The sequence below is a fragment of the Monodon monoceros genome, unplaced genomic scaffold (genome assembly GCF_005190385.1).
Source record: "Monodon monoceros isolate NGI ecotype Baffin Bay Population unplaced genomic scaffold, NGI_Narwhal_1 Super_Scaffold_18, whole genome shotgun sequence".
Taxonomy (NCBI): Eukaryota; Metazoa; Chordata; class Mammalia; order Artiodactyla; family Monodontidae; genus Monodon; species Monodon monoceros.
This window is the reverse complement of record NW_021703774.1, coordinates 34773879-34790945: the sequence shown is the minus strand read 5'-3', so window position 1 is coordinate 34790945 and position 17067 is coordinate 34773879. Positions and strand designations below refer to the sequence as shown.

The 17067-nt window shown below is 35.5% G+C and overlaps 1 protein-coding gene across 1 annotated transcript in view; it reads right to left on the bottom strand.

The window, feature by feature from the left end:
* Positions 1-1646: 1646 nt before the first annotated feature.
* LOC114897830 (membrane cofactor protein-like) overlaps positions 1647-17067 on the bottom strand; it is a 39669-nt gene continuing 24248 nt past the window's right edge. Inside the window, exons 6-8 of the mRNA XM_029226900.1 lie at positions 11751-11927; positions 11316-11360; positions 1647-1735 (exon numbers count right to left, since the gene is read on the bottom strand). Of these exons, the coding sequence (XP_029082733.1) occupies positions 1647-1735; positions 11316-11360; positions 11751-11927 (311 nt within the window). The remainder of the gene's footprint in view (positions 1736-11315; positions 11361-11750; positions 11928-17067) is intronic.

Below are 17067 nucleotides of genomic sequence, written 5' to 3'. Positions count from 1 at the left end.
AAGATAGGGACTCAGATACTTGAATGCCAATTTCAGAGCAGCATTATTCAGAATAGCCAAAAGGTGGAACCAAACCAAGAAACTTTCAACAAATGCATGAATAAAAGAAATGTGGTATATAGAATGGAATATTTTTAAGCCATAAAAGGAATAAAGTTCTGATACATGTTACAAGGTGGATGAACCTTGAAAACATTATGCTAAGTGAAATAAGCCAGAACACATTATGCTAAGTGAAATAAGCCAGTAGTGAATCCTAGTCTATGAGGTACTTGGAATAGTCAAATTCATAGACATAGAAAATAGATAATGGCTAACAGGGCTGGGGGGCGGGAGACTGAAGCGTTATTGTTTAATAGGTATAATGTTTCATTTTGAGATGCTGAAAAAATTTTGGAGCTAGGTAGTAGTAGTGGTTGCACAAAAATGTGAATACACTTAATGCCAATGAAATATACAATTAAAATAGTTAAAACTGTCAGTAAAATAAAATAGAAGTTGATCTAGAAAAATTAACATAGAGAGTAGCCTGAGCAGCTGAAAAGGAAGTGTTCTGCCAGATACTAAAACATATCATAGTACTGCAATCAAAACATCAACTTGGTGCTGGCACAGGAATGCACAGAATTCAAGGGAACAGAAAGAAGACTAGAACACCTATGAATTTAATGTGTAATAAAAACTGGCACTTCAACACAGTTGGAGAGAAGACAACTTATTCAACAAATGGTGCTACTTCGCCATTGGATGAAGGTAGGTGGAGTGGGGAGGAACCCAATCTCATTTCATATACCATAAAGAATGTGAGATGAATCAGTGATTTAATGCAATCACACAATCACATGGTAGAAATGTTTATATAATTTCAAAATGGAGACATGATGGAAATGTTTATATGATTTCAGCATGGAGAACTCCTGAAGCTTTTATAAGAAAGACACAACACTCATAGCCATTAGGAAAAAGATCAACACATTCAACTACCTATGAATGTAAAAATTCTGCACATATAAATGACCACTGAGAGAATGGTTAAATGAAATATAGTACATATTAAAACCATCATTTAAAAAGATGGGAATAAATTTAACTACAGCTCCAGTTCAAGGCAATAAGTGGAAAAAGTGCAAGTTTCAGAAAAATATGAACAGCATGATGCCATTTTTGGTTAAGAAAAAGCCAAAATATGTATACCTACACAAATAAGAATGTTGATGTGTAGAAATAGATTAAAAAGACACCTTAAACTATAAAGAGATTAATTTAGGTAATAGACCAGAGAAAGAGGTGGAAAACTAATCTTTTACTCTGTATGCTTTTGTAATGTTTGAAATTTTACAAATTTATATTAGTATACTACTTATATAATTAAAAGTTATAAAAAGCAATCTATATTCAATAGCATAAAATCTTAAAAGAAACCTGACTAGTAAAATAAGGCAAAGAAAAAACTTAGAAGAAAATTCCACTTCATGTTTAAAGGGCTTTAACTTATCTTGAGTTCTGATAAGTCAACAAGAAAAATATTTCAGAAACCACATAGGAAAATGAACAACGGACCAAAATAAGTGAAAGGAGACCAAAAAAATTCAGCTTCATTGATAATTTAAAAATGCAAATTAGTACATGACATCATTTTTCACCCATCACTTTATTAAGTTTGAAACAATGTAAGTAGGATAAAGAGGTACTGAACCTGTATGACTTGACTCTGGAGTTGTAGTTGGATGAGGACCTGGAAAAATAAATTTGATTCAATTCACCAGTCTCATCAATACAAAATTATAGAATTAATTTTGATTTTTTTATTTTTGAAAAAAGATTATTTTTCAAAATGAATTACTTCTCAAAATGAAAAATATATATACTTTCCAAATTTGCTATTCTACTACTGGGACGTTAACTTAAATACATATTTACACAAGTACATAAGAATGTATGCAAAAGAATGTTCACTATAGCTTTGTATTATATAATGGAAATCCTAGAAGTTAACAAATAATAAATCACACAAATCGTGTGTTCAGAATAAATATACAAATCTTAAAAAAAATACCATTCACATAGTATCATATTACAAAATTTGTACCCTTTCTTATCCACTTAGTATTTTGCCCACATTTTTTCCTATTTGCATAATCAGATCTACCTTATCACTATTATGTGTTGCTAATGATTTTTTTCATAGTCCTTCTCTAATTGATGATAAAAAAGACAGTCTCATGAGGAATTTTGATTTTTGATATGTAAATAATGATCCATGTAATTTATCTTCTTTATAAACTTGTCCTCACAATTCTCTCTTCTTTCAAACACCAGACTGTGTCAGTGTTTTATAAATCCTTTATGAAATGCCTATGATCATATCAACATAGTATACCACAGAGCATAGTCCCACTAGGACCATGTGAGAAAAGATGGATGGGTCAATGAATATAGATTTCATATGCAATCTTTATATGTTATCCACCAAAAAATATCTCTTTCCCCACAGAACTTCATAGCACTCACCAAGGTACTCAAGGAGGCTACTGGGTACCAGGTTTACAGGAATTATAATAATGTGTTCTAATTACCATGTTAGCATGAATAATTCCTGCTCAATATTTTAAAATATTAGGACAATAAGAAACAAACAATTTAGAAGCCAGTAACTGACATTTGTTTGAGTCATTAAACAATGGGAAACTGGAACCTATAGAAATGACGTTACTTGAGTAAGCAGAGCCACACTGGGACCCTGAGTGCAGTCTGCCCAGGCTAATGTTCTCCCCTCTCTTCCTCTTGTCTCTTGCTTCTGCTGTAACTAAAGAGAAGAAGCCAGAGATAGGAGCTCTGAAATCAGGAAGATAATTCCTTCCACCATAACAAAATAGTCTCTCAAGAGCAGATGATCAGAGCAGATGAGCAGAAGTCTCTGCCAGAAATCCTCCATTTCATTTCAATAAGTAAGGACTTTTCCTGCCTTTCAGTTATTATAACACTTATTTTCTGTTGCCTAAAAACAAAAACAAAACACACAGTAAAGAGAAAAATAATAACTGTATGAGGTGGTGGGGTTGGATGTGGGGAGTAGAAATACCAGTCTCATTCTGGAGCTACCAGAAATTTCTCAGTTAAAAGTGTACTATATAGAGGGGACCTCCAAGATGGTGGAGGAGTAAGACGTGGAGATCACTTTCCTCCCCACAAATAAATCAAAAATACATCTGCATGTGGAACAACTCCTACACCTACTGAATGCTGGCAGAAGACCTCAGACTTCCCAAAAGGGAACAGATGCCCTCAGGTGACCTACACACAGAGGTGGGGCCAAATACAAAGCTGAACCCCAGGACCTGTGAGAACAAAGAAGAGAAAGGGAAATTTCTCCCAGCAGCCTTAGGAGCAGTGGATTAAGTCTCCACAATCAACTTGATGTACCCTGCATCTCTGGAAAACCTGAATAGACAACGAATCATCCCAAAATTGAGGCAGTGGATTTGGGAGCAACTATAGACTTGGGGTTTGCTTTCTGCATCTAATTTGTTTCTGGTTTCATGGTTATTTTAGTTTAGCATTTAGAGCTTATTATCATTGGTAGATTTGTCTATTGATTTGGTTGCTCTCTTCCTTCTTTCTCTCTCTCTCTCTCTCTCTCTATATATATATATATATATATATAATATATATATATATATATAAGTATATATATGTTCTTTTCTTTTTTCCTTTTTCTCTTTTTGTGAGTGTGTATGTGTATGCTTCTTTGTGTGATTTTGTCTGTATAGCTTTTCTTTTACCATTTGTCCTAGGGTTCTCTCTGTCCATTTTTTTTTTTAAGTATAGTTTTTAGCACTTGTTTTCATTGGTGGATTTCCTTTTTGGTTTGGTTGCCCTCTACTTTCCTTCTTTTTCTTTTCTAAATTACTTTTTTTTTTTTTTTTTCAGTACGCAGGCCTCTCACTGTTGTGGCCTCTCCCGTTGTGGAGCACAGGCTCCGGATGCGCAGGCTCAGCGGCCATGGCTCATGGGCCTAGCTGCTCCGCGGCATGCGGGATCTTCCTGGACCAGGTCACGAACCCGTGTCCCCTGCATCGGCAGGCAGACTCTCAACGACTGCGCCACCAGGGAAGCTCTTTTTTTAATTTTTAATAATATTTTAATTTCAATACTTTATTAATTTAATTAAATTTTATTTTTTAACTTTCTTTCTTTTTCTTTTTTCTCCCTTTTCTTCTGAGCCATGTGGCTGAAAGGGTGGTGGTGCTCCAGCCAGGTGTCACGCCTGAGCCTCTGAAATGGGGGAGAAAAGTTCCAGACATTGGTCCACCAGAGATCTCCCAGCCCCATGTAATATCAAACAGCAAAAGCTCTCCCAGAGATCTCCACGTCAATGCTAAGACCCAGCTCTACTCAACGACTAGCAAGCTAAAGTGCTGGACACCCTAGGCCAAACAACTACCAAGACAGGAGCACAACCCCACCCATTAGCAGAGAGGCTGCCTAAAATCATAAGGTCACAGACCCCCCAAAACACACAAGGGGACGTGGTCCTGCCCATCTGAAAGACAAGATCCAGCCTCACTGACCAGAACATGGGCACCAGTTCCCTACACCAGGAAGCCTACACAACCTACTGAACCAGCCTTAGCCACTGAGGGCAGACACCAAAAACAACGGAAACTATGAACCTGCAGTGTGCGAAAAAGAGACCCCAAACACAGTAAGTTAAGGAAAATGAGAAGACAGAGAAACACACAGCACATGAAGGAGCAAGGTAAAAACCCACCAGACCAAACAAATGGAGAGGAAATAGGCAGTCTACCTGGAAAAGAATTCAGAGTATTGATAGTAAAGATGATCCAAAATCTTGGAAATAGAATGGAGAAAATATAAGAAACATTAAACAAGGACCTGGAAGAACTAAAGAGCAAAAAAACAACGATGAACAACACAATAAATGAAATTAAAAATTCTTCTCTAGAAGGAATCAATAGCAGAATAACTGAGGCAGAGGAACAGATAATTGACCTGGAAGATAAAATAGTGGAAATAACTACTGCAGAGCCGAATAAAGAAAAAAAGAATGAAAAGAATTGAGGATAGTCTCAGAGACCTCTGGGACAACATTAAATGCACCAACATTCATATTATAGGGGTCCCAGAAGAAGAAGAGGAAAAACAAAAAAAGGGACTGAGAAAATATTTGAAGAGATTATAGTTGAAAACTTCCCTAATATGGGAAAGGAAATAGTCAATCAAGTCCAGGAAGCACAGAGAGTCCCAAGGAGAAACATGCCAAGACACATATTAATCAAAATACCAAATATTAGGGCTTCCCTGGTGGCGCAGTGGTTGAGAGTCTGCCTGCCGATGCAGGGGACACGGGTTCGTGCCCCAGTCTGGGAAGATCCCACATGCCACAGAGCAGCTAGGCCTGTGAGCCATGGCCGCTGAGCCTGCACTTCTGGAGCCTGGGCTCCGCAACGGGGGAGGCAACAACAGTGAGAGGCCCGCATACCTCAAAAAAAAAAAAAATCAAATATTAAATACAAAGAAAAAATATTAAAAGCAGCAGGGAAAAGCAACAAATAACATACAAGGGAATCCCCATAAGGTTAACAGTTGATCTTTCACCAGAAACTCTACAAGCCAGAAGGGGGAGGCAGGATATATTTAAAGTGATGAAAGGGAAAAACCTACAACCAAGATTACTCTACCCAGCAAGGATCTCATTCAGATTCGACAGAGAAATTAAAACTTTTTCAGACAAGCAAAAGCTAAGAGAATTCAGCTCCACCAAACCAGCTTTACAACAAATGCTAAAGGAACTTCTCTAGGCAGCAAACACAAGAGATTAAAAGACCCACAATAACAAACCCAAAACAATTAAGAAAATGGTAATAGGAACAACATATCAATAATTACCTTAAATGTAAATGGATTAAAGGCTCCAACCAAAAGACATAGACTGGCTGAATGGATATAAAAACAAGACCCATACATATGCTATCTACAAGAGACCCACTTCACACCTAGGACACATACAGACTGAAAGTGAGGGGATGGAAACAGATATTCCATGCAAATGGAAATCACAAGAAAGCTGGAGTAGCAATTCTCATATCAGACAAAATAGACTTTTAAATAAAGACTATTACAAGAGACAAAGAAGGACACTACATAACGATTAAGGGACTGATCCAAGAAGAAGATATCACAATTCTAAATATTTATGCACCCAACATAGGAGCACCTCAATACATAAGGCAAATGCTAACAGCCATAAAAGGGGAAATTGACATTAACACAATCATAGTAGGGGACATTACCAGCCCACTTTCACTAATGGAGAGATATCTGAAATGAAAATAAATAAGGAAACACAAGCTTTAAATGAGACATTAAAGAAGATGGACATAATTGATATTTATAGGACATTCCATCCAAAAATAACAGAATACACGTTCTTCTCAAGTGCGCTTGGAACATTCTCCAAGATAGATCATATCTTGGGTCACAAATCAAGCCTTGGTAAAGTTAAGAAAATTGAAATTTTATCAAGTATCTTTTCTGACCACAACACTATGAGACTAGATGTCAATTACAGAAAAATTCTGTAAAAAATACAAACACATGGAGGCTAAACAATATACTACTAAATAACCAAGAGATCACTGAAGAATTCAAAGAGGAAATCAAAAAATACTTAGAAACAAAGGACAATGAATAAACGATGACCCAAAACATATGGGATGCAGCTAAAGCAATTCTAAGAGGGAAGTTTATAGCAATGCAATCCTAACTCAAGAAAGGAGGAACTTCTCAAATAAATAACCTAACCTTACACCTAAAGCAATTAGAGAAAGAAGAACAAAAAACCCCGAAGTTAGCAAAAGGAAATAAATCATAAAGATCAGATAAGAAATAAATGAAAAAGAAATGAAGGAAATGATAGCAAAGATCAATAAAACTAAAAGCTGGTTCTTTGAGAAGATAAACAAAATTGATAAACCATTAGCCAGACTCATCAAGAAAAAAGAGAGAAGACTCAAATTACTAGAATTAGAAATGAAAAAGGTGAAGTAACAGCTGGCACTGCAGAAATACAAAGGATCATGAGAGATTATTACAAGCAACTATATGCCAATAAAAAGGACAACCTGGAAGAAATGGACAAATTCTTAGAAAAGCACAACCTCCCAAGACTGAACTGTGAAGAAATAGAAAATATAAACAGACCAATCATAAACCCTGAAATTGAAATTGTGATTGAAAATCTTCCAACAAACAAAAGCCCAGGACCAGATGGCTTCAAAGACGAATTCTATCAAACATTTAGAGAAGAGCTAACACCTATCCTTCTCAAACACTTCCAAACTATAGCAGAGGGAGGAACACTCCCAAACTCATTCTTCGAGGCCACCATCACCCGGATAACAAAACCAGACAAAGATGTCACAAAAAAGGAAAACTACAGACCAATATCACTGATGAACATAGATGCAAAAATACTCAACAAAATACTGGCAAACAGAATCTAACAGCACATTAAAAGCATCATACACCATGATCAAGTGGGGTTTATCCCAGGAATGCAAGGATTCTTCAATATACACAAATCTATCAATGTGATAAACCATATTAACAAATTGAAGGAGAAAAACCATAAGATCATCTCAATAAATGCAGAAAAAGCTTTCTACAAAATATAATTCAACACCCATTTATGATAACCCCCCCCAGAAAGTAGGCATAGAGGGAACTTACCTCAACATCATAAAGGCCATATATGACAAACCCACAGTCAACATCATTTTCAATGGTGAAAAACTGAAACCATTTCCACTAAGATCAGAAGAAAGACAGTGTCGCCCACTGTTGCCACTCTTGTTCAACATAGTTTTGGAAGTTTTAGCCACAGCAGTCAGAGAAAAAAAGAAATAACAGGAATCCAAATTGGAAAAGAAGAAATAAAACTCTCACTGTTTGCAGATGACATGATACTATACATAGAGATGTGTAAAGATGCCACCAGAAAATTACTAGAGCTAATCAATGAATTTGGTAAAGTTGCAGGATACAAAATTAATCCACAGAAATCTCTGGCATTCCTATACACTAATGATAAAATATCTGAATGAGTAAATAAGGAAACACTCCCATTTACCACTGAAACAAAAAGAATAAAATACCTAGGAATAAACCTACCTAAGGAGACAAAAGACGTGTATGCAGAAAACTATAAGAACTGATGAATGAAATTAAAGATGATACAAACAGATGGAGAGATATACCATGTTCTTGGATTGGAAGAATCAATATTGTGAAAATGACTATACTACCCAAAGCAATCTACAGATTCAATGCAATCCTTATCAAATGACCAATGTCATTTTTCACAGAGCTAGAACAAAAAATTTCACAATTTCTATGGAAACACAAAAGACCTATCAAAGATAGACCAAAGCAATATTGAGAAAGAAAAATGGAGCTGAAGGAATCAGGCTCCCTGACTTCAGACTATACTACAAAGCTACAGTAATCAAGACAGTATGGTACTGGCACAAAAACAGAAATATAGATCAATGGAACAGGATAGAAAGCCCAGAGATAAACCCATGCACATATGGTCACCTTATCTTTGATAATGGAGGCAAGTCTATACAATGGAGAATAGAAAGCCTCTTCAATTAGTGTTGCTAGGAAAAGTGGACAGCTACATGTAAAAGAATGAAATCAGAACACTCCCTAACACCAAACACAAAAAAGAGTTCAAAATGGATTAAAGACCTAAATGTAGGACCGGACACTATAAAACTCTTAGAGGAAAACATAGGCAGAACACTCTTTGACATAAATCACAGCAAGATTTTTCTTGACCCACTACCTACGGTATTGAAAATAAAACGAAAAACAAACAAATGGGACCTAATGAAACTTCAAAGCTTTTGCACAACAAAGGAAACCATAAACAAGATGAAAAGACAACCCTCACAATGGGAGAAAATATTTGCAAATGCAGCAACTTACAAGGGATTAATCTCCAAAACATACATACAGCTCATGAAACTCAATATCAAAAAATCAAACAACCCCATCAAAAACTGGGCAGGAGGGCTTCCCTGGTGGCGCAGTGGTTGAGAGTCCACCTGCCGATGCAGGGGACATGGGTTCGTGCCCTGGTCCAGGAAGATCCCACATGGTGAAGTGGCTGGGCCCATGAGCCATGGCCAGTGAGTCTGTGCGTCTGGAGCCTGTGCTCCACAATGGGAGAAGCCACAACAGTGAGAGGCCCGCGTACCACAAAAAAAAAAAAAAAAAAACGGGCTGGAGACTTAAATAGACATTTCTCCAAAGAAGAGATACAGAGGCACATGAAAAGATGCTCAACATCGCTAATTATTAGAGAAATGCAAATCAAAACTACAATGAGATATCACCTCACACCCATCAGAGTGGCCATCATCAGAAAATCTACAAACAATAAATGCTGGAGAGGGTGTGGAGAAAAGGGAACCCCCTTGCACTGTTGGTGGGAATGTAAATTGATACAGCCACTATGGAGAACAGTATGGAGCTTCCTTAAAAAACTAAAATTAGAACTACCATATGACCCAGCAATCCCACTACTTGGGCATATACCCTGAGAAAACCATAATTCAAAAAGAGTCATGTACCACAATGTTCACTGCAGCACTATTTATAATAGCCAGGACATCGAAGCAACCTAAATGCCCTTCGGCAGATGAACAGATAAAGAAGATGTGGTAAATATACACAATAGAATATTACTCAGCCATAAAAAGGAACAAAATTGGGTCATTTGTAGAGACGTGGTTGGACCTAGAGTCTGTCATACAGAAGTAAGTCAGAAAGAGAAAAACAAATACCGTGTGCTTACACCTATATATGGAATCAAAAAAAAAAAAGGTTCTGAAGAACCTAGGGGTAGGACAGGAATAAAGACCAGACGTAGAGAATGGACTTGAGGACACCGGGAGGGGGAAGGGTAAGCTGCGACAAAGTGAGAGAGTGGCACGGACATATATACACTACCAAATGTAAAATAGATAGCTAGTGGGAAGCAGCCGCATAGCACAGGGAGATCAGCTTGGTGCTTTGTGACCACCTAGAGGGGTGGGATAAGGAGGGTGGGAGGGAGATGTAAGAGGGAGGTGATATGTGGATACATGTATATGTATAGGTGATTCACTTTGTTGTAAAGCAGAAACTAACACACTATTGTAAAGCAATTATACTGCAAGAAAGATGCTAAAAAAAAAGAAATGAAATTGAGTTATTTGTAGTGAGGTGGATGGACCTAGATTCTGTCATACAGAGTGAAGTAAGTCAGAAAGAGAAAAACAAATACCATATGCTAACACATATATATGGAATCTAAAACAACAAAAATAATGTTCTGAAGAACTTTGGGGCAGGACAGGAATAAAGACGCAGATGTAGAGAATGGACTTGAGGACACGGGTAAGGGGAAGGGTACGCTGGGACGAAGTGAGAGTGTGGCATGGACATATATACACTACGAAATGTAAAATAGATAGCTAGTGGGAAGCAGCCACATAGCACAGGGAGATCAGCTCGGTGCTTTTTGTCCACCTAGAGGGGTGGGATAGGGAGGTTCTCAGGGAGATGCAAGAGGTAGGAGATATGGGGATATATGTATACATATATCTGATTCACTTTGTTATAGAACAGCAGCTAATACAACATTGGAAAGCAATTATACTCCAATAAGATGTTTAAAAAAAAGTGCACTATATAAAAAGAATCAAACTGGTTGTTGTCAGGAAAATGAAACATAGTCCTGGACCTGGATTATACCCTGTAAATGTGTCAACAGTTCTCTTTAAATTGAATAAAAATAGCAATGTTGATGACTCAGAAAACATACATGTTAAAAAACGGAAGCCATGGACCTTCCTCTACACTAATACTAATTCCATTGAAACTGTAAATCAGATGAACTACTTTTAAGGGCTTTCTAGATGGCAAGCACTGTACTAAGTGCTTTAAATGTATTTCAGTGTAACTACTATCGCACAGTGAGGGAGGCATTAAATCATTATACATGTAAGTAAACAAGTTTGTATAACTTGACCAAGTTTACACACCTGTTTATCTCTGTGAACTATGGCAAATAATTTTAGACTCACTAAGTATGACAACTACAATGGCTATAAATGTGTTCTTCCTCCTTTTTTTTTTACTAAAAATGATAGTGAGTGTAAATCACCAGACATTTAAAGGAGTATGAAAAATCACAAGGAATTTAAAGGATATTGAAATATATAAGCAGGACTTTATGAAACCTGAGGCACTGGAAGTTAGAGGCTTCGTAGTGGCAGTAGTTGGCTCTGGAAAACAAAAAATATAAACTCATTTAATTACTTGGGATTTATAGCTTTCTATTCATTTATATGGATTACGCTTTTTGTACTTATTTAGGTAAAAATTTACATGCTTTAATTTACACTGAAAAATGTTTGCTATCCATTTTACATGTAAGAATGCTATACATGAGAAATTTATACACCTGTGTGATGTACATAACATGCTAACATCCTATAAAAGGAGAAAAATCAAAACAGCAGATTTGTTTGTGAATTAGAAGTCATGCATCTATCATGGAAATGAATCCAAGACAGGTATAAGTACTAAAATTGTTTCAATTTTTCTGTAAATTGAAATTTATTGTCAAAGAAATATTTTAAAAAACCCCAAAAGGAGAAAGACACAATTTGTACCTTTAGTACACATTGGGATCTTGGGCTCCCAAGTACTGTTTGCACCACAGACAATTGTGTTGCTGCCATGAAGGTAAAAACCTTGGTTACATTCAAACGCAACTTGAGATTTGTAGTAAAATTTTTTTCTAAATACCATCTTTCCATGTTCGACAACTGGATATTCACATTTGACCACTGAAAAGTGGAGAAATTCCAGAATTAATGGAAAGCTGCTTTCACAGAGGAACATAAATCTAGTGCAAAGTAATAATTTCCAGTGGGAAGAAAGAAGCAAAAGGTGAAAGGCAAGATGTTAATTGCAAAAAAAAAAAAAAAAAGACTGTATTTGTTCATTTGAATTCCAGAAAAACAGATTTAGAGAAATCTAATAATGTTTTTCTACCAATAACAGACTATTATTATACTTTATTGGCTTTTCTACATTTTTTCCCAGTACTGACAAGTTTTGTGAAAGGCCTCACTATCAGATACAAATTCAGGGTAAGTTCAAAAGTGACTTTTGATACTCTTTAGCTCTAGGATTTTTTTTAAGGTCATGCTGACACTAATTACAGGACCTTGCTCTTTTAGAAAGATAGCATAGACTTTTTTGAGAAGGTAATACTTGAGCTAATATTTAAAAGTTGTAAAGAAGCAAGCCATGAAAATATATGAAAAAGAAAGTTCTCAGGTGGCAACAACACACAGGAACTTGGATGTTCAAGAAATACAAAGGTCAGTGGAGTTAGGGGAGTGTTTTCCAAACATTTTGGACTGCAACCCAGAGATCAAGAAACACATTTTAAGTTGTAAACCAGTATACAAGCACACAGGCCTGAGATAATGTTAAAAGTTAATACTTAGCCCTCACACCAGTGTACTCTGGTATTTCCCATTCTACTCTACATCTTCAGAAGTAAATTACATGACAGACCCTCTAGATTGACTTCAGGATCTACTAATGGGTTTTGCAGAATTTGGAAAAAACAAAAGAAAACAAAATACGCTGGGCTGGGCAGTGAGTTCAAGAGAACATCTTATGAGATTAAATCTGAGCAATAATTGAGGGCCAGATAATATATAGCTTTTTAAACCAGAAGGAGGGTTTCTCTTTTCCTGTGGATCTGAATTTCCATCAGATATCATTTTTGTTCAGTCAGAAGAACTTATCAATTCTTGTAGTTCACGTTGGCTAATGACAAATTCTCTTAGCTTTTGTTTATCTGAAACTGTTTTTGTTTACTTGACCTTCAGTTTTGAAAGATTTCTCCTTGACAGGGAATTCTAGGATAAGTGCTTTATTTTTCTTCCAGCACATTAGCAGAAATGATTGTCTTCTCATCTCCACAATTCCTTAAGAGAAGTCAGCTGTCATTCTTCCTTTGGGGTGAGGAAGAAAGAATGTAATATGTTCTTTTCCCCTCTCACTGGCTGCCTTTTCTTTTGTTTTTAGTTTAGTGGGGGTTTCTTGGTAAATTTTCAAATTTATTTATCCTGCTAGGGTCACTGAATTTCCTGGACCTCTGGGGTTGTTGTTTTAGATCAAATTCAAATAATTGTCCAGATGAACTTATTTGCAAAGCAGAAATAGAGTCACAGATGTAGAGAACAAACTTGTGGTTACCAAGGGAGGAAGCGGTGGGTGGGATGAATTGGGAGATTGGAATTGACATATATGCACTACTATGTATAAAATAGGTCACCTGCTGTATAACACACGGAACTCTACTCAGTGATCTGTGGAGACCTAAATGTGAAGGAAATCTAAAGAAGAGTGGATATATGTATATGTATAACTGATTCACTTTGCTGTACAGCAGAAACTATCACAACATGGAAAAGCAAAAATACTCCAACAACAACAAAAAAACCCCAAATAATAGTCTATACTGTTCTTTCTTTCTGAAACTCCAATTACATGTATGTTTACTGGTTGCTATTCTCCCACAGGTGTATAAGTTTCTCTCCTCTCTCTCATTTAATATTTCTTTTAAAATCATGTTGGGTTTGTATTGTCTTGACTTCAGGTTCACTGTTATTTTCTCTGTTATGCTAAACTGCTGATAATTGCACTAATGATTTTCTTTAATTTAGGTTTGCTTGATAATATTTACATATAGTTAAACACTTTTAAGTGTACAGGTGTATGATGTTTAATACATACAAATAATTTATGTATCACAATAAAAACATAGAATGTTTCCATAACCTCCCCAAATTTCCTCATGCTACTTTGTAATCAACCCTCCCCATACCTCTAACTGTCTTCCTCACCCAGCCTACCATTGATCAATTTTCTATCCGTACAGTGTTGCTTTTCCAGAATGTCATAATGAGATCACTTCCTCTGAGTATGGCTTATTTCACTTAGTACAATGCATTCATTCCTGAGATTCATTTCTGTTTTTGCATGGATTAGAAGCATACTCCCTTTTATTGCAGAGTATTATTATATTGTATGGACGTACCAAGGCTGTTCCTCCATTCACCAGTTCAAGGACATATGGGTTGCTTCCAGTATGGGATGATTACAACTAAGCATGCTATGAATATTCTCATGCAGGTTTCTATGTGTACATGTTTTCATTTTACTGGGATTGCAGAGTTGTACATTAAGTGTATGCTTAACTGTATAAGAAATTGCCAAATTGTGTTCCAAAATGGTCATACCACTTTGCATTCTTATCAGCAGTGTATCAGAGTTCCAAATACTTCATATCTGCATCAAAACATGGTATTGCTCATTTTTCTTTTTAATTTCAGTCATTCTAATAGATGTTTAGTGATATCGTATTGTGTTGTTAAATTACATTTCTGTTATTACTAATGATATTGATCAACATTTCATGTGCTTTGTGGCATCCACATATCTTCTTTGGTGAAACAAGTCTATTCAAATATGTTGCCCTCTTTTTTGTAAATTGGGTTGTTTTCTTCTTATTGTGTTTTGAGAGTTCTTTATATATCATAGGTAGAAATCCATTCAGAATGTCCTTGGCAAATATTTTCTCCCAGTCTATGGCTCTTTCTTCTTTCTTAAAACAGTGTGTTTGTGAGCAGAAGTTCTTAGTTTTTAAGAAGTCTAGTTAATTTTTTTTTCTTTAAAGGATAATGCTTTTAAGGTTTTTGAAGAAATCTTTGCTAAGTCACAAATATTTTCTATGTCTTCTAGTAAGTCTTATAGTTTAGGTTTTACATTTAAAGCTATGATCAAGCATCTTTTCCAATCACAATGGTATGAAACTACAAATCAACTACGAGAAGAAAACTGGAAAAAAACCAACACATGAAGACTAAACAGCATGCTACTAAACAATCATTGGGTCAATGAAAAAACAAAAGGAAATAAAAAATATCTTAATACTAATGAAAATGGAAACAGTGCATTCCAAATCTATGCAACGCAGGAAAAAACATTCTAAGAGATAAGTTTATAGCAATACAGGCCTACCACAAGAACAAGAAAACTCTCAAGTAAACAACTAAATCTACACCTATAGAAAAAAACAAGGAACAAAAAACTCCCCAAAAGTTTGTAGAAGGAAGAAAATAATAAAGAACAAAGTTGAAATAAATGAAATTGAGAGTAAAAACAATAGAAAAGAACAATGAAACTAAGAGTTGATTCTTTGAAAAGATTAAAAAAAGATTGACAAACCTATAGCCACACTCATCAGGAAAGAAAAGAAAGTATCAAAATAAATAAAAGTGGAAATAATAGAGAAGTTACAACCAATATCACAGAAATACAAAGGATCATAAGAGAATACTATGAACAATTATACACCTAAAATTGGAAAACCTGGAAGAAATGGATAAATTCCTAGAAACATACAATCTCCTAATACTGAGTCAAGAAGAAATAGAAAATCTGAATAGACCAATTACCAGTAATGAAATTGAATCAGTAATCAAATAACTCCCAACAAACAAAATCCAGGACCACACGGGTTCACAGGTGAATTTTACCAAACATTTAAACAACAGTTAACTTTTGCTTCAAAAGACACTATATAGGAAAGAATAAAATGAGCCATAGACTGGGAGAAAATAGAACTACCATATGACCTAGAAATTTTACCTCTGGGTATTAAATTAAAGAAAACAAAACACTAATTCAAAAAGGTTTATGCAGCCCTTTTTTCATTACAGCATTTTTTACAATAGTTAAGATATGGAAGCAACGTAAGTGTCTACTGATAGAATAATGGATAAAGAAGATGTGGTATATATACAATGGAATATTACCCAGCCATAAAAAGAATGAAATTTTGCCATTTGAGACATCAATGGACCTAGAGGGTATTATGCAAAGTAAAATAAATCAGTCAGAGAAACACAAATACCATATGCCTTCACTTATATGTGGGATCTACAAAACAAAACAAATGAACTAATAAAACAAAACAGAAACAGATTCATGGATACAGAGAAGAAACTGGTGATTGGCAGAGAAGAGGTGGCTGGGAGGATGGGCAAAATAAGTGAAGTGGATTAAAAGGCACAAACTTCTAGTTATAAAATAAATAAGTCATGAAGTTATGATATAGAGAATATAGTTAATAATTCTGTAATAACTTTAAACGTGACAAATGGGAACTAGACATCATGGTGATCATCTTTTTATGTATGTAAATGCTGAATCACTATGTCGTACATCTGTCTGGTTTTGGCATCAGAGCAATGCTGTCCTCATGAAATGAGTTGAGAAGTATTCCCTCCTGTTGTGTTTAATTAAGGCTTGGTATAGAGCTGCTATTATTTATTCCTTAAATATTTGGTAGAATTCCCCATTGAGGACATGGGGTCTGCAGTACTCTTTGTGAGAACGATTAATTTGTCAAATTTATAGGCATAGAGTGGTTCATTTTATTCCCTCATTATCTTTCAAATGTCCGCAGGATATTTCATGATGTCCCCTTTCTCACTCTCTGTATTGGTAATTTGTATCTTCTTTTTTCCTGTCAGACTGTCTATAGGTTTATCTATTTTATCAATTTTCTCAAGAACCACGTGCTGACTTCTTTGATTATCTCTGTTTATTTTCTCTTTTCAGTTTCATTGATTGCTAAGTTTATTATTTCCTTGTGTTTTCTTGTTTTGGGTTTAATTTGCTCTTCTTTTTTAGTTTCTTATGGTAGAAACTTAGATGATTGAGTTGAGACTTTTCTGTTTTTCTAACATAAGTATCTCATACTATAAATATCCTTCTGAACAATACTTTTTCAGTATCCCACAACTTTTGATATATTGATATGCTGTTTTTTCATGTTTATTCAGTTCAAAACACTTTCTAATTTCCCTTGTGACTGCTTCTTTGACTCATGGGTTACTT